The sequence below is a fragment of the Entelurus aequoreus genome, linkage group LG12 (assembly GCF_033978785.1).
Source record: "Entelurus aequoreus isolate RoL-2023_Sb linkage group LG12, RoL_Eaeq_v1.1, whole genome shotgun sequence".
Taxonomy (NCBI): domain Eukaryota; kingdom Metazoa; phylum Chordata; class Actinopteri; order Syngnathiformes; family Syngnathidae; genus Entelurus; species Entelurus aequoreus.
In genome coordinates this window covers 59,711,559-59,731,591 of record NC_084742.1, presented here as the reverse complement: position 1 = coordinate 59,731,591, position 20,033 = coordinate 59,711,559, and the positions used below count along the sequence as shown (strand labels likewise).

Sequence of the window (20,033 nt, the reverse complement as noted above, 5' to 3'; positions counted from 1 at the left end):
TCTCCGAGCATGGAGACGCTGGAAATATGTCAACATCATCTCCTTGCAGCCAACAAGTTGGGACAAAAGTATCAAAAAAACAAGTGTTCAGGTTTAAAACTCTGGACTAACTTGCATTTCCACACGTGTGTGTGTGTGTGTGTGTGTGCGTGTGTGTGTGTGTGCGTGTGTGTGTGTGTGTGGTATACCGGAACTAATAAAGTATCACGGTACTAATCAACTGAAATCGGTACTACACCACCTTTGAAAAAAAGTACCGGTACCGTTCTTTCATCGGAGTGCCGCTGTGTGGCGCTGACTACAGAGCGATTTGCATGATGACACACACACACAAACACACACACACACACACACACACACACACACACACACACACACACACACACACACACACACACACACACACACACACACACACACACACACACACACACACACACACACACACACAGTGTGTACAAGTCATTACATCTTGGAGAGAAAGAATGGCAAAAAATTTTAATTTTACTGGTTAATAAAGAGTGTGTGAAGTACAATATGGAGGTATTTGGACTGCAAAACTAACAATAAAAACTACAATTTTACTAGTTAATAAAGAGTGTGTGAAGTACAATATGGAGGTATTTGGACTGCAAAACTAACAATAAAAACTACAATTTTACTAGTTAATAAAGAGTGTGTGAAGTACAATATGGAGGTATTTGGACTGCAAAACCAACAATAAAAACTACAATTTTACTGGTAAATAAAGAGCGTGTGAAGTACAATATGGAGGTATTTGGACTTCAAAACTAACAATAAAAACTACAATTTTACTGGTAAATAAAGAGCGTGTGAAGTACAATATGGAGGTATTTGGACTGCAAAACTAACAATAAAAACTACAATTCTACTAGTTAATAAAGAGTGTGTGAAGTACAATATGGAGGTATTTGGACTGCAAAACTAACAATAAAAACTACAATTCTACTAGTTAATAAAGAGTGTGTGAAGAACAATATGGAGGTATTTGGACTGCAAAACTAACAATAAAAACTACAATTCTACTAGTTAATAAAGAGTGTGTGAAGTGCAATATGGAGGTATTTGGACTGCAAAACTAACAATAAAAACTACAATTCTACTGGCTAATAAAGAGTGTGTGAAGTACAATATGGAGGTATTTGGACTGCAAAATTAACAATAAAAACTACAATTTTACTAGTTAATAAAGAGTGTGTGAAGTACAATATGGAGGTATTTGGACTGCAAAACTAACAATAAAAAATACAATTTTACTAGTTAATAAAGAGTGTGTGAAGTACAATATGGAGGTATTTGGACTGCAAAACTAACAATAAAAACTACAATTCTACTAGTTAATAAAGAGTGTGTGAAGTACAATATGGAGGTATTTGGACTGCAAAACTAACAATAAAAACTACAATTCTACTGGCTAATAAAGAGTGTGTGAAGTACAATATGGAGGTATTTGGACTGCAAAATTAACAATAAAAACTACAATTTTACTAGTTAATAAAGAGTGTGTGAAGTACAATATGGAGGTATTTGGACTGCAAAACCAACAATAAAAACTACAATTTTACTGGTTAATAAAGAGTGTGTGAAGTACAATATGGAGGTATTTGGACTAAAAAACTAACAATAAAAACTACAATTCTACTGGTTAATAAAGTGTGTGTGAAGTACAATATGGAGGTATTTGGAATTCAAAATTAACAATAACAACTACAATTTTACTGGTAAATAAAGAGCAAGTGAAGTACAATATGGAGGTATTTGGACTAAAAAACTAACAATAAAAACTACAATTTTACTGGTTAATAAAGTGTGTGTGAAGTACAATATGGAGGTATTTGGACTTCAAAACTAACAATAAAAACTACAATTTTACTGGTTAATAAAGAGTGTGTGAAGTACAATATGGAGGTATTTGGACTAAAAAACTAACGATAAAAACTACAATTTTACTGGTTAATAAAGAGTGTGTGAAGTACAATATGGAGGTATTTGGACTGCAAAACTAACAATAAAAACTACAATTTTACTGGTAAATAAAGAGCGTGTGAAGTACAATATGGAGGTATTTGGACTAAAAAACTAACAATAAAAACTACCATTTTACTAGTTAATAAAGAGTGTGTGAAGTACAATATGGAGGTATTTGGACTGCAAAACCAACAATAAAAACTACAATTTTACTGGTTAATAAAGAGTGTGTGAAGTACAACATGGAGGTATTTGGACTAAAAAACTAACAATACAAACTACAATTCTACTGGTTAATAAAGTGTGTGTGAAGTACAATATGGAGGTATTTGGACTTCAAAATTAACAATAAAAACTACAATTTTACTGGTAAGTAAAGAACGTGTGAAGTACAATATGGAGGTATTTGGACTAAAAAACTAACAATAAAAACTACAATTTTACTGGTTAATAAAGAGTGTGTGAAGTACAATATGGAGGTATTTGGACTGCAAAACTAACAATAAAAACTACAATTCTACTGGTTAATAAGTGTGTGTGAAGTACAATATGGAGGTATTTGGACTGCAAAATTAACAATAAAAACTACAATTTTACTAGTTAATAAAGAGTGTGTGAAGTACAATATGGAAGTATTTGGACTGCAAAATTAACAATAAAAACTACAATTTTACTAGTTAATAAAGAGTGTGTGAAGTACAATATGGAGGTATTTGGACTAAAAAACTAACAATAAAAACTACAATTTTACTGGTTAATAAAGAGTGTGTGAAGTACAATATGGAGGTATTTGGACTGTAAAACTAACAATAAAAACTACAATTCTACTGGTTAATAAGTGTGTGGGAAGTACAATATGGAGGTATTTGGACTGCAAAACTAACAATAAAAACTACAATTTTACTAGTTAATAAAGAGTGTGTGAAGTACAATATGGAGGTATTTGGACTGCAAAACCAACAATAAAAACTAAAATTTTACTGGTAAATAAAGAGCGTGTGAAGTACAATATGGAGGTATTTGGACTAAAAAACTAACAATACAAACTACAATTCTACTGGTTAATAAAGTGTGTGTGTGAAGTACAATATGGAGGTATTTGGACTTCAAAATTAACAATAAAAACTACAATTTTACTGGTTAATAAAGAGTGTGTGAAGTACAATATGGAGGTATTTGGACTGCAAAACTAACAATAAAAACTACAATTTTACTGGTAAATAAAGAGTGTGTGAAGTACAATATGGAGGTATTTGGACTAAAAAACTAACAATAAAAACTACAATTTTACTGGTTAATAAAGAGTGTGTGAAGTACAATATGGAGGTATTTGGACTGCAAAACTAACAATAAAAACTACAATTCTACTGGTTAATAAGTGTGTGGGAAGTACAATATGGAGGTATTTGGACTGCAAAATTAACAATAAAAACTACAATTTTACTAGTTAATAAAGAGTGTGTGAAGTACAATATGGAAGTATTTGGACTGCAAAATTAACAATAAAAACTACAATTTTACTAGTTAATAAAGAGTGTGTGAAGTACAATATGGAGGTATTTGGACTGCAAAACTAACAATAAAAACTACAATTTTACTAGTTAATAAAGAGTGTGTGAAGTACAATATGGAGGTATTTGGACTGCAAAACCAACAATAAAAACTAAAATTTTACTGGTAAATAAAGAGCGTGTGAAGTACAATATGGAGGTATTTGGACTAAAAAACTAACAATACAAACTACAATTCTACTGGTTAATAAAGTGTGTGTGTGAAGTACAATATGGAGGTATTTGGACTTCAAAATTAACAATAAAAACTACAATTTTACTGGTTAATAAAGAGTGTGTGAAGTACAATATGGAGGTATTTGGACTGCAAAACTAACAATAAAAACTACAATTTTACTGGTAAATAAAGAGTGTGTGAAGTACAATATGGAGGTATACAACGTAAATATATATATACGTAAATAAGTACATAAAGTCAACTTGTTGACTCTCTGGTGCTTTATAAATGTGGTTCTGGCGTGACATGAAAGGATGAGATTGAAGTGTGACGTCATAGCGTGACATGAAAGGAGGAGATTGAAGTGTGACGTCATAGCGTGACATGAAAGGATGAGCTTGAAGTGTGACGTCATAGCGTGACATGAAAGGATGAGACTGAAGTGTGACGTCCTAATGTGACATGAAAGGATGAGCTTGAAGTGTGACGTCATAGCGTGACATGAAAGGATGAGCTTGAAGTGTGACGTCGTAACGTGACATGAAAGGATGAGATTGAAGTGTGACGTCGTAGCGTGACATGAAAGGATGAGACTGAAGTGTGACGTCGTAGCGTGACATGAAAGGATGAGACTGAAGTGTGACGTCATAGCGTGACATGAAAGGATGAGACTGAAGTGTGACGTCATAGCGTGACTACACAAAGGACAATAATAAGAACATTTTGTTGCCTTTCAGGCCTTCAAATATGACAAACTCCGGGAAGTAAACACACCTTTTCTCCAGGGCAAACCTGCAAATGCGAGGGTTTTCCTCCATCAGAAAAAGCGTGTGACGGCGAGTATGAGAGCGCCTCCCGCTGCCAGGATTACTGGCTGATACCTCAACTCAAAAGGCCACAAAGCTCCAGAGGAAGAGGACTGGCCAGGATGTGTGGAAGTGGAGAAGAAGGTGATTTCATGTCGCCCTAATCCTGAAAGTGCTGCAGTATGTGCCCTCGCTCCCCCACCCCCCGGGCGCCATGGCGGGATGAGTGGCTCAGCGCTAACGTTCTTATTCCAGCAGCGATTAGCACACGGACTCTGGGAAACAACAACTTCCAGAACCGGAATCCGTGCATGCGGCTCTCGCCGGATTGGCGCCGTCAAGCGTGCCCTGGAGCCGGGTGGGGGGGACGGGGGGGGGGGGGGTGGGGGGCGGAGCCTGTAAAGGTTTCTAAATGTCCACTAAGGAGGCGAAGACCACGTCCACGGGAGAAAGAATGGATATACAGAACGAGGTCGTTAGTCGGGCTCCATTTCCTTTGATGGCCACTCATCTTGCAGAATGGCGAGCACGCGTGTTAAACGGCCATAAAGAAACATACATTAAAGCTTTAATGGGAGTTTAGTCAAGCAGCTTCCCAAACCATCTTTTATCTGGATACTTGAGCTCACCTGTGTCATCTTTTATCTGGCTACTTGAGCTCACCTGTGTCATCTTTTATCTGGATACTTGAGCTCACCTGTGCCACACGTCACTAAGATACATTTCTTCAAGCATTATTAGACATTTTGCATGTTTGGTTTAGGAGTTATGTTGGAGGACATTTGTATTATCATCTCAGGATTCTGAGCACATTGCTGTTATGTTGAGTAAAAAAGCCTTAAAAAAAGCATATAATTGGAGTACAACTCACAAGGGTGCATTATTTTAGGTACAAACCCCGTTTCCATATGAGTTGGGAAATTGTGTTGGATGTAAATATAAACGGAATACAATGATTTGCAAATCCTTTTCAAGCCATATTCAGTTGAATGCACTACAAAGACAACATATTTGATGTTCAAACTCATAAACTTTTTTTTTTTTTTTGCAAATAATAATTAACTTAGAATTTCATGGCTGCAACACGTGCCAAAGTAGTTGGGAAAGGGCATGTTCACCACTGTGTTACATGGCCTTTCCTTTTAACAACACTCAGTAAACGATTGGGAACTGAGGAAACTAATTGTTGAAGCTTTGAAAGTGGAATTCTTTCCCATTCTTGTTTTATGTAGAGCTTCAGTCGTTCAACAGTCCGGGGGTCTCCGTTGTGCTATTTCAGGCTTCATAATGAGCCACACATTTTCAATGGGAGACAGGTCTGGACTGCAGGCGGGCCAGGAAAGTACCCGCACTCTTTTACTATGAAGGCACGCTGTTGTAACACGTGGCTTGGCATTGTCTTGCTGAAATAAGCAGGGGCGTCCATGAAAAAGACGGCGCTTAGATGTTGTTCCAAAACCTGTATGTACCTTTCAGCATTAATGGCGCCTTCACAGATGTGTAAGTTACCCATGTCTTGGGCACTAATACACCCCCATACCATCACACATGCTGGCTTTTACACTTTGCGTCGATAACAGTTGGTTCGCTTCCCCTTTGGTCCGGACGACACGATGTCGAATATTTCCTAAAACAATTTGAAATGTGGACTCGTCAGACCACAGAACACTTTTCCACTTTGCATGAGTCCATTTTAGATGATCTCGGGCCCAGAGAAGCCGGCGGCGTTTCTGGGTGTTGTTGATAAATGGCTTTCGCTTTGCATAATAGAGCTTTAACTTGCATTTACAGATGTACCGACCAACTGTATTTAGTGACAGTGGTTTTCTGAAGTGTTCCTGAGCCCATGTGGTGATATCCTTTAGAGATTGATGTCGGTTTTTGATACAGTGCCGTCACGGTCATTCAATGTTGGTTTCCGGCCATGCCGCTTACGTGCAGTGATTTCTCCAGATTCTCTGAACCTTTTGATGATATTATGGAGCGTAGATGTTGAAATCCCTAAATTTCTTGCAATTGCACTTTGAGAAACGTTGTTCTTAAACTGTTCGACTATTTGCTCACGCAGTTGTGGACAAAGTGGTGTACCTCGCCCCATCCTTTCTTGTGGAAGACTGAGCATTTTTTGGGAAGCTGTTTTTATACCCAATCATGGCACCCACCTGTTCCCAATTAGCCTGCACACCTGTGGGATGTTCCAAATAAGTGTTTTATGAGCATTCCTCAACTTTATCAGTATTTATTGCCACCTTTCCCAACTTCTTTGTCACGTGTTGCTGGCATCAAATTCTAAAGTTAATGATTATTTGCCAAAAAAAAAAAAAAAGTTTATGAGTTTGAACATCAAATATGTTGTCTTTGTAGCATATTCAACTGAATATGGGTTGAAAAGGATTTGCAAATCATTGTATTCCGTTTATATTTACATCTAACACCATTTCCCAACTCATATGGAAACGGGGTTTGTATTATTAGCCATTTTGCATGCGTGGTTGAGGAGTTATGTTTAAATAACTGTCATATTGAGTGTGACAGTTATACTGTCATTATGAGTAAAACCACATTTTTGTATTTGCAAACCTTACCAAAACACCCGATTCTAGTACCACTCACATAGATACAACATTACTGGCATTTTTAGACAGATCGCATGCATAGTTTTGGAATTATGTTTATATTACTTTCATATATAGTATGAATACTGTCATATTGAGTAAAACAAACGAACTTGTGTCTTTGCAAACCTTACAAAATGTTTTCTAGTAAAACTCACTAAGATACATTTCTCCAGGCATTATCAGCCATTTTGCATGGTTGAGGAGTTATGTTTAAATAACTGTCATATTGAGTGTGACAGTTATACTGTCATTATGAGTAAAACCACATTTTTGTATTTGCAAACCTTACCAAAACACCCGATTCTAGTACAACTCACATAATACAATACTACAGGCATTATAGTTGCTCCGCCGCTCCCAGTCTGTGGAACGCTCTCCCTGACCACCTAAGGGCACCACAGACTGTGGATGCTTTTAAAAAAGGCTTAAAAGTCCTTCTTTTAAAAAAAAAAGAAGGCTTTTTTTAGATATATGCATACTATACTATAGCTATTTGGCTGTTCTAGTTTTTCTTTTTATTTATTTCTTTATTATCTTTTTATTTCGTTATTTATTTTTATTTTTTTAATACACTGTAGCACTTTGAGATTGTTTATTTAAAAAAGTGCTTTTAAAAAAAATAAAATAAAATAATAATAATAATAAAATCTATTATTATTGTTAGACACATTGCATGTTTGGTTGTGGAGTTATGTTTATATATACAGTATTTCATATATAGCATGACAGTTATACTATCATATTGAGTAAAAAAAAACTAACGGGGGGCTCCTACTAAGTGTGGAGAGAAGAAGAAGAAGAAGAAGAAGAAGACTCACCCCTGTTAAGGTCTTGATGTTGTGCAATGCATTCTGGGCTTCGAGGGCAGCTTTCCTGGTGTAGAAGGTGACAAAACAGCAGCCTGGGGGGCACAAAGAGGGGGGGGGGCTCATTATTGATTGATTGAGAAGTTTCTTGACATATTAAAGAAGCTTCTCTCAGCATCACCTGACCACACTAACTCTTCATGGGGAACATCTCTCAGACTGAACTAATTAGCCCTAATTAGTCTTTGGCTTTTGACAAAGACAAGATGGTGAAACCACCAGAAACTGGCTGACGTCACGCAGGGAAATCAAGACGATGTTGTTACTGCTTGTCCCCCCGACAAGCTATTATTTTGGTTGTATCATGCTTTACATCTGCGCTATATCGGTACTAGTATCGTGGTATTAATCAATCAAAAATGGTACTATACCCTGCTTGAAAAGTGCCGGTTCACTATATATTTTTTTGTTTTACAGGCATGACGGCGCGTCGTCACGTGGTGACATTGCTGGATTTACCAGCAGAGGAGCATGTTCGGCAGCGCACACACACAGAGTACTTCAGAAAAGGGAGAATGGACGCATTTTGGTGTAAAAAGTAAAGATAAAGGTGAAGTTATAACACTGAAACACCCTCAGGAAGAGCTGCTTTAACACATGGCTAGCTAGTTAGCGGCTAACGTCCATCCACAGTGTTTTAGCTACTTCTAAATCACGCATCCTCGCCTCCATGGCGACAAACAAAGTAAGTTTCTTACAAGTAGCATTATCACTGGAGGACGAGGAATAGCTAAACATGCTTCACTACACACCGTAGGAGGATACAATAGCTCACCGGCGTCACAATGTAAACAAACACCATGGGTGGATCTACACCTGACATCCACTGTAATGATACCAAGTACAAGAGTGTATTTAGTCAATACTACTATGATTACATTTATATTTTTTATCATTACAAAATCTTTTTTCCTTTTCCTTTTATGTTTATAACTCAGTAAATATGTCCCTGGACACATGAGGACTTTGAATATGACCAATGTATGATCCTGTAACGACTTGGTATCGCATCCATACCTAAATGTGTGGTATCATCCAAAACTTATGTCAAGTATCAAAGAAGAGAAGAATAAGTGATTATTACATTTTAACAGAAGTGTAGATAGAACATGTTAAAACAGAAAATAAGCAGATATTAACAGTAAATGAACAAGTAGATTAATACATTTTTACAGTTTGTCCCTCATAATGTGTACAAAATAATAGGTGTATAAATGACACAATATGTTACTGCAGACTAATTAGGAGTCTTTGTTTGTTTACTTACTACTAAAAGACAAGTTGTCTAGTATGTTCACTATTTTATTTAAGGACTAAATTTTAAAAAAAAGATGCTTTGTTACAATAAAGACAATAATGACATTGTTGTGGTACCCTTTATTTAGAAAAGTATCGAAATACATTTTGGTACCGGTACCAAAATGGACAACCTTAGTGTGGATATAATTGCTGCAGTGACTCCCCCAAAGGTATAAAAAAGAAAGAAATAGTCTTTCATTGAAGAGAACAAAACACACATTTCGTTTGCACTTTTTTCCACCTCAAACAAAAATTCGAAAAAACAAAACATGGCAGAGATAAGATAGTTTCATGACGTCCTTGGCTTGATTATATCAAGTAAAAGTCGTAATATCATAGCCAATAATATCGTGGCGCGGTCTGATTGCGTAACAATCTGACGTGTATTCCACCTGGAAACATCCTCCCAAAAAACCTCCGTAGGAAGGGGTCCAACCCAATCCCCATCTATTGTTCATAGCTTTCAATTATTTAGAGTCATCGGGCGCGGCCACCGCTGCTGCTCACTGCTCCCCTCACCTGCCAGGGGGTGAGGGTGATGGGTCAAATGCAGAAGATAACTGCAGATGTCTGTACTTAAGATGACTGTACTTAAATGTATAATAGACTGTATTTATGGTGTTCACATGTGAATAATGCTGTATAATAGACTGTATTTATGTTATTCACATGTGAATAATGCTGTATAATAGACTGTATTTATATAATTCACATGTTAATAATGCTGTATAATAGACTACTTATGTTATTCACATGTGAATAATGCTGTATAATAGACTGTATTTATGTTATTCACATGTGAATAATGCTGTATAATAGACTGTATTTATATTATTCACATGTGAATAATGCTGTATAATAGCCTGTATTTATGTTATTCACATGTGAATAATGCTGTGTAATAGAATGTATTTATGTTATTCACATGTCAATAATGCTGTATAATAGAATGTTATTTACATGTGAATAATGCTGTATAACAGACTATATTTATGTTATTCACATGTGAATAATGCTGTATAATAGACTGTATTTATATTATTCACATGTGAATAATGCTGTATAATAGCCTGCATTTATGTTATTCACATGTGAATAATGCTGTGTAATAGAATGTATTTATGTTATTCACATGTGAATAATGCTGTGTAATAGAATGTATTTATGTTATTCACATGTGAATAATGCTGTATAATAGAATGTTATTTACATGTGAATAATGCTGTATAACAGACTATATTTATGTTATTCACATGTGAATAATGCTGTATAATTGACTGTATTTATATTATTCACATGTGAATAATGCTGTATAATAGCCTGCATTTATGTTATTCACATGTGAATAATGCTGTGTAATAGAATGTATTTATGTTATTTACATGTGGATAATGCTGTATAACTGACTATATTTATGTTATTCACATGTGAATAATGCTGTATAATGGACTGTATTTATATTATTCACATGTGAATAATGCTGTATAATAGCCTGTATTTATGTTATTCACATGTGAATAATGCTGTGTAATAGAATGTATTTATGTTATTCACATTTGAATAATGCTGTATAATAGAATGTTATTTACATGTGAATAATGCTGTATAACAGACTATATTTATGTTATTCACATGTGAATAATGCTGTATAATAGCCTGCATTTATGTTATTCACATGTGAATAATGCTGTGTAATAGAATGTATTTATGTTATTCACATGTGAATAATGCTGTATAATAGAATGTTATTCACATGTGAATAATGCTGTACAACAGACTATATTTATGTTATTCACATGTAAAAAAAAATACCCAAGTTTTTGTTTATTGTGAGTGAACTGTGGTGCTGAATTCCCCCCAGGGATCAATAAAGTACTTTCTATTCTATTTTAGTCTATAATCTCACCACACCTGGTGTGTGTGTGACTATCAGTGGTACTTATTTTTTTATCTATGGATGCGGTTGTTCAATTCATGAAGTATTAGGATACAACACACATTGTGATTTAGGGAAAACACTTCGAGTTCACATTTTCTTGCCTGCTATAAGCGTCACTGACAGCCACTTTTTCGACTTCCTTTAATTGCATGAATTATTTAAAAGACACAAAGGCAGTCAGCCATTATTTTAGCTCCTGATCACTTCCCAGAGTGTGGCCGTGACGTCTGCTGGTGGTTTTGTGGAGCGCATCGCGGACGCGGACCCCGGTGACGCTCGTCTCTCAAGCATCTGGAGCGGGTTTAGGATCCGAGTCCCAGGGTCCCTTTGATGAGGCTGCGAGCGTAATAGATGCCAGCTCCACCGCGTCCTCCGGGTGTCGGGACTGTTCAACACTTGGCCGGGCGCCGAGCTTTCCGCGGCGTGATGTGTGCGGCGATGCTGCCTTGCTAACACGCCGACTGCAGTCAAAGGCTTCCAGATAAAGAGTGTGTGACTGACAGCCTCTCTGCGTCTTTAATGATGCTATTTATTCCATGTAGGTCACCTGTCACAACAACCGCTTCTTTAACAACCGCTCTCAGCTCCCCTTTCACATCTAAACCTATGTCAATGAACATTGTCTGCATACCAACAACCTCTTTATTTACTCCTTTATGTCGGCCGCTTCCTGTCCTCTGCACTTGGTCAGGTGACTGGGGGCGGAGCAACGAGACAGGTGGATGCAATCGGCATTTAAAAAAACCCCAAAAGCTAGTGAAGTTGTCACGTTGTGTAAATGGTAAACACAACACATCCTTTTCAACTTGCAATCAATTGAATAGACTGCAAAGACAAGATATTTAACGTTCACACTATTTTTTGCAAATATTAGGGATTTGATGCCTGCAACAAGCTTCAAAAAAGCTGGCAGAAGTGGCAAAAAAGACGGAGAAAGTAAAAGACTTATTTGGAACATCCCACAGGTGAACAGGCTAATTGGGAACATGTGGGTGCCATGATTGGGTATAAAAACAGCTTCCCAAAAAGTCATCCACAAACAAGGACGGGGCGAGGGTCACCACTTAATCGGGCGCGGCCACCGCTGCTGCTCACTGCTCCCCTCACCTCCCAGGGGGTGAGGGTGATGGGTCAAATGCAGAAGATAACTGCAGATGTCTGTACTTAAGATGACTGTACTTAAATGTATAATAGACTGTATTTATGGTATTCACATGTGAATAATGCTGTATAATAGACTGCATTTATGTTATTCACATGTGAATAATGCTGTATAATAGACTGTATTTATATTATTCACATGTGAATAATGCTGTATAATAGCCTGCATTTATGTTATTCACATGTGAATAATGATGTATAATAGACTGTATTTATGATATTCACATGTGAATAATGCTGTATGATAGACTGTATTTATATTATTCACATGTGAATAATGATGTATAATACTGTATTTATATTATTCACATGTGAATAATGCTGTATAATAGACTGTATTTATGATATTCACATGTGAATAATGCTGTATAATAGACTGTACTTATATAATTCACATATGAATAATGCTGTATAGTAGACTATTTATGTTATTCACATGTGAATAATGCGGTATAATAGACACACTCAACAAATGCCTGAGCAAATTGTTTAAGAACAACATTTCTCAAGCAGCTGTTGCAAGGAATTTAGGGTTTTCACCATCTACGCTCCGTCATATCATCAAAAGGTTCAGAGAATCCGGAGAAATCACTGCGCGTAAGCGGCAAGGCCGAAAACCAACATTGAATGCCCGTGACCTTGGATCCCTCAGGCGGTACTGCATCAAAAAGCCACATCAGTGTGTAAAGGATATCACCACATGGGCTCAGGAGCACTTCAGAAAACCACTGTCAGTGACTGCAGTCGGTCGCTACATCTGTAAGTGCAAGTTAAAACTCTACAATGCAAAGCGAAAGCCATTTATCAACAACACCCAGAAACGCCGCCGGCTTTGCTGGGCCCGAGCTCATCTAAGATGGACTGATACAAAGTGGAAAAGTGTCCTGTGGTCTGACGAGTCCACATTTCAAGTTGTTTCGGAAACAGTGGACGTTGCGTCCTCCGGACCAAAGAGGAAAAGAACCATCCGGACTGTTCTAGTGTCAAAGTGTAAAAGGCAGCATGTGTGATGGTATGGGGGTGTATTAGTGGCCAAGACATGGGTAACTTACACATCTGTGAAGGCGCCATTAATGCTAAAAGGTACATACAGCTTTTGGAGCAACATATGTTGCCATCCAAGCAACGTTACCACGGACGCCCCTGCTTATTTCAGTAAGACGATGCCAAGCCACGTGTTACAACAGCGTGGCTTCATAGTAAACAAACACATTTCGGGAGAACATCCGCACCGTAACACAACATCAACACAACAGAACAAATACCCAGAACCCCTTGCAGCACTAACTCTTCTGGGACGCTACAATATACACCCCCCGCTACCCCCCTTCAACCCCGCCCACCTCAACATCCTCATGCTCGCTCAGGGAGAGCATGTCCCAAATTCCAAGCTGCTGTTTTGAGGCATGTTAAAAAAAAGAATGCACTTTGTGACTTCAATAATAAATATGGCAGTGCCATGTTGGCACTTTTTTTTTCCCATAACTTGAGTTGATTTATTTTGGAAAACCTTGTTACATTGTTTAATGCATCACAACAAAATGAGGCATAATAATGTGTTCATTCCACCACTGTATGTATCGGTATCGCTTGATATCGGAATCGGTAGTCAAGAGTTGGACAACATCGGCAAAAAAGCCATTATCGGACATCTCCAATCCCCATGGAAACTAAAACAAACCCAGAGGTGCACAAACAGGAACTAAGGGAGTCCAAAACTAACAGAATATAACCAAACCTGACCATGACAGGTACCATACTAGTACTGGTATACCCTACAACCCTACTTGCTACTAGCTTCGACGCTACGTTTTGTTCTGTTGTTTTTGGCCCTGCCTTATGGGTACTAATGGTTGTTACCTTTCACTTTCATTTCTCCAGTTTCTTCTGCTGCAAGTGATGTTTTCCTGGCATTAAGCCACGCGACCTTGTTATCTGCTCTCTTTGGACACTGGGACTTATTTTTGATGACTTTGCACATTTTCCAAAGTCCCCCCCATATTCTTGCAGACTGTCCTCCGTTTGTATATCACGCCAGTGTTTCCCACACATTCATTTATTTGTGGCGGCCCGCCACGAAAGAATTACGTCCGCCACAAATTAAAAAAAAATTAAATTTAAAAAATTGTTTTTTTGTTTGTCCTGTCCAGCTTTTAAGGCAAATCATATAGTTGATGTAGATGCCCATATAGGCTGTTCAGATTTACTTTACAAAAGAGAAGTGTAGGATACTTCTCTTGTTGCCTTATTTGTATTTGACCACTACTGTTTTCTGTTTATTTGTTACTGACTGTGGCAGGACACCTCTGCCTCTGTTTCACTTTATGTTGCTGGTAAATAATATGGTTGTAGTAGTAGGCTAAAGTTAAATTATTTAGTATGCACTAAGAGCTTTAAGATACAATTTTAGCTTTTATATTTTATAAGATATATTTTTTGTAAGAACCACAATTAATAAATATATTTCAGTAAATAACTTATTGTTCAAATCTGTATATAAATATGTACATAAAGTGTTGTAATTATATTGTAAAATGGATGGATGGACATTTAAAACAAAACTGTTATTATTAATTAGTAAGTAAACATTTTTTGAGCCTTTTTAGAGAAAATCATATCATTGTAGTAAATTATGCAAATTACTCGATGATGTCATGGTGACGACGCCCATAGCCACGCCCCCACCGCCACAGGTATCTTGGCAGTTTATGGGAAACACTGCACGCATATATCTAAAAAAAAAGGCTTTTTTAAAAAGAAGGGTTTTTAAGCCTTTTATAAAAGCATCCACAGTCTGTGGTGCCCTCAGGTGGTCAGGGAGAGCGTTCCACAGACTGGGAGCGGCGGAGCAGAAAGTTGTTTTTGGCCCAGCCTTATGGGTACTAATGGTTGTTACTTTTCACTTTCATTACTCCAGTATCTTCATGGTGCCGCTGCAAGTGATGTTTTCCTGGCATTAAGCCACGCGACCTTGTTATCTGCTCTCTTTGGACACTGGCACTTATTTATGATGACTTTGCACATTTTCTTCTCAGCGCCTTCACTTTGTTTTCCAAAGTCCCCCCCCAAATTCTTGCAGACTGTCCTCCGTTTGTATATCTTCCAAATGAAGTGTAAGTAGCAGAGAATGGACGTTACATTGGGAACATCATCTCCGAGCATCGGCCAGCTTTAAGTTTACAACAAGTTTCCAACTCACTCCCTCCGTCAATACACCGAGAAGTGTGTGTTTTGTATTTGTCAACAGCTTTTGGAGTTAGCATTCGCCATTCTGACAGCGTTTATTGTGGAGGGGAGGGATGGTTGTGTTGTGATTCCCGCGGCGTAGCCGGACGTGCGCTGGATCGTCCCAGGTGGCGGGCTGTCAAGACGAGGATCAAAGAGTGGAGAAATGGACCTCACACACACACACACACACACACACACACACACACACACACACACACACACACACACACACACACACACACACACACACACACACACACACACACACACACACACACGCACACACACACACACACACACACACAACACACACACACATTCATGTATTTGCTACCTTCTTGAAACCTGAGAAAAATGCCTCCCTCTTTAGGACCAGCCTTTCTACATATAAAAATATGTGTATTTACAACATTAATAATATATACAAACTATGCAAATATAAAAAAGCTTGTTGTGAAAAATGAGTTGGAATTTCACAGGAAAAAGGTCACAATTTCACAAGAAAAACGTAGAATTTTGGCAGTATGATAATAAAAGTCGTCATTTTACTCAACGCAAGTCAAAATTTTGCAAGAAAAACTGAACATTTGTGCAATATTATGATAAAAGTTGGAATTTTACTCAATAACAGTCGCAATTTTACAAGAAAAGCTTAACATTTTGGCAATTTTATGAAAAGAGTCGTCATTTTACTCGACAAAAGTCACAATTTTATAAGAAACATTTAAAATGTAGGCAATGTTATAATAATAGTCGGAATTTTACTTGGCAAAATGATGACAAAAGTCAAAATTTTATAAGAAAAATGTCACTGTTTTACAAGAACAACAAAAAATGGGCAATATTGTGATAAAGGTCAGAATTCTATATATGACAAATGTCGCCATTTTGCATTAAAAAGTAAAAATTTAACATAAAAAGTAAGAATTTTTCCGAGAAAATGTTGCAATATTACAGAAACACAAAATTGTTCCCAATTTTAAAAGAAAAAAGGCGACACATTGTGACAAAAAGACTGCTTTCAGTTATTTTATTTATTTTTTAAATGTATTGTTTGTAATTACTTCAAGTTATTAAAGTATGTCTCTATATACATATTTATTCATTTTTTAAATTAATATTTATTGTCCAAAGGGGGCACGTTTCAATTTCTTACACACACTTGTTATTTCATATGTTGACCAGAGGGGGAGCACTTTTAAAAGCGACACACAGTCAATTTGAAAAATGCCTCCCTCTTTAGGACCACCCTTTCTAGATATATAAAGATGTGTATTTACAACATTAATAATATATACAAACTATGCAAATATAAAAAAGCTTGTTGTGAAAAATGAGTTGGAATTTCACAAGAAAAAGGTCACAATTTCACAAGAAAAACGTAGAATTTTGGCAGCATGATAATAAAAGTCGTCATTTTACTCAACGCAAGTCAAAATTTTGCAAGAGAAACTGAACATTTGTGCAATATTATGATAAAAGTTGGAATTTTACTCAATAACAGTCGCAATTTTACAAGAAAAGCTTAACATTTTGGCAATTTTACAAAAAGAGTCGTCATTTTACTCAACAAAAGTCACAATTTTGTAAGAAACATTTAAAATGTAGGCAATGTTATAATAATAGTCGGAATTTTACTTGGCAAAATGATGACAAAAGTCAGAATTTTATAAGAAAAATGTCACTGTTTTACAAGAACAACAAAAAATGGGCAATATTGTGATAAAGGTCAGAATTTTATATGACAAATGTCGCCATTTTGCATTAAAAAGTAATAATTTAACATAAAAAGTAAGAATTTTTCCGAGAAAATGTTGCAGTATTACAGAAACAGAAAATTGTTCCCAATTTTAAAAGAAAAAAGTCGACACATTGTGAGAAAAAGATTGCTTTTAGTTATTTTATTTATTTTTTAAATGTATTGTTTGTAATTACTTCAAGTTATTAAAGTATGTCTCTATATACATATGTATTCATTTTTTTAATTAATATTGGCCAAAGGGGGCGCGTTTCAATTTCTTACACACACTTGTTATTTCATATGTTGACCAGAGGGGGAGCGCTTTTAAAAGCGACACACAGTCAATTTGAAAAATGCCTCCCTCTTTAGGACCAGCCTTTCTAGATATAAAAAGATGTGTATTCACAACATTAATAATATATACAAACTATGCAAATATAAAAAAGCTTTTTGTGAAAAATGAGTTGGAATTTCACAGGAAAAAGGTCACAATTTCACAAGAAAAACGTAGAATTTTGGCAGTATGATAATAAAAGTCGTCATTTTACTCAACGCAAGTCAAAATTTTGCAAGAAAAACTGAACATTTGTGCGATATTATGATAAAAGTTGTAATTTTACTCAATAACAGTCGCAATTTTACAAGAAAAGCTTAACATTTTGGCAATTTTACAAAAAGAGTCGTCATTTTACTCGACAAAAGTCACAATTTTATAAGAAACATTTAAAATGTAGGCAATGTTATAATAATAGTCGGAATTTTACTTGGCAAAATTATGACAAAAGTCAGAATTTCTCAAAAAATTGTCACTGTTTTACAAGAACAACAAAAAAATGGGCAATATTGTGATAAAGGTCAGAATTTTATACGACAAATGTCGCCATTTTGCATTAAAAAGTAATAATTTAACATACAAAGTAAGAATTTCTCCGAGAAAATGTTGCAATATTACAGAAACAAAAATTGTTCCCAATTTTAAAAGAAAAAACTCGACACATTGTGAGAAAAAGACTGCTTTTAGTTATTTTATTTATTTTTTAAATGTATTGTTTGTAATTGGTTTTTAATCTTCATTATTTACTTCAAGTTATTAAAGTATGTCTCTATATACATATTTATTCATTTTTTAAATTAATATTGGCCAAAGGGGGCGGGTTTCAATTTCTTACACACACTTGTTATTTCATATGTTGACCAGAGGGGGAGCACTTTTAAAAGCGACACACAGTCAATTTGAAAAATGCCTCCCTCTTTAGGACCAGCCTTTCTAGATATAAAAAGATGTGTATTTACAACATTAATAATATATACAAACTATGCAAATATAAAAAAAAGCTTGTTGTGAAAAATGAGTTGGAATTTCACAGGAAAAAGGTCACAATTTCACAAGAAAAACGTAGCATTTTGGCAGTATTATAAAAAAAGTTGTCATTTTACTCAACGCAAGTCAAAATTTTGCAAGAAAAACTGAACATTTGTGCAATATTATGATAAAAGTTGGAATTTTACTCAATAACAGTCGCAATTTTACAAGAAAAGCTTAACATTTTGGCAATTTTACAAAAAGAGACGTCATTTTACTCGACAAAAGTCACAATTTTATAAGAAACATTTAAAATGTAGGCAATGTTATAATAATAGTCGGAATTTTACTTGGCAAAATGATGACAAAAGTCAGAATTTTATAAGAAAAATGTCACTGTTTTACAAGAACAACAAAAAATGGGCAATATTGTGATAAAGGTCAGAATTTTATATGACAAATGTCGCCATTTTGCATTAAATAGTAATAATTTAACATAAAAAGTAAGAATTCTTCCGAGAAAATGTCCCAATATTACAGAAACACAAAATTGTTCCCAATTTTAAAAGAAAAAAGTCGACACATTGTGAGAAAAAGCCTGCTTTTAGTTATTTTATTTATTTTTTAAATGTATTGTTTGTAATTACTTCAAGTTATTAAAGTATGTCTCTATATACATATTTATCCATTTTTTAAATAAATATTTATTGGCCAAAGGGGGCACGTTTCAATTTCTTACACACACTTGTTATTTCATATGTTGACCAGAGGGGGAGCACTTTTAAATACGACACAGTCAATTTGAAAAATGCCTCCCTCTTTAGGACCAGCCTTTCTAGATATATAAAGATGTGTATTTACAACATTAATAATATATACAAACTATGCAAATATAAAAAAGCTTGTTGTGAAAAATGAGTTGGAATTTCACAAGAAAAAGGTCACAATTTCACAAGAAAAACGTAGAATTTTGGCAGTATTATAATAAAAGTCGTCATTTTACTCAACGCAAGTCAAAATTTTGCAAGAAAAACTGAACATTTGTGCAATATTATGATAAATGTTGGAATTTAATTCAACAGTCGCAATTTTACAAGAAAAGCTTAACATTTTGGCAATTTTAAGAAAAGAGTCGTCATTTTACTCGACAAAAGTCACAATTTTATAAGAAAAATTTTAAATGTAGGCAATGTTATAATACTAGTCGGAATTTTACTTGGCAAAATTATGACAAAAGTCAGAATTTTACTCAAAAAATGTTACTGTTTTACAAGAACAACAAAAAAATGGGCAATATTGTGATAAAGGTCAGAATTTTATATGACAAATGTCGCCATTTTGCATTAAAAAGTAAT

At 35.6% G+C, this 20,033-nt stretch overlaps 1 protein-coding gene across 6 annotated transcripts in view; it reads right to left on the bottom strand.

Annotated features, from left to right (window-relative positions):
* celf2 (cugbp, Elav-like family member 2) overlaps positions 1 to 20,033 on the bottom strand; it is a 436,380-nt gene that overhangs the window by 146,795 nt on the left and 269,552 nt on the right. For all 6 annotated transcript variants that reach the window (XR_009828099.1, XM_062066320.1, XM_062066321.1 and 3 more), the window contains one exon: positions 7,960 to 8,042. Coding sequence is in view for 5 of the 6 variants with exons in the window: in XM_062066320.1 (XP_061922304.1) it covers positions 7,960 to 8,042 (83 nt within the window). In the remaining variant the exon portion in view is untranslated. The remainder of the gene's footprint in view (positions 1 to 7,959; positions 8,043 to 20,033) is intronic.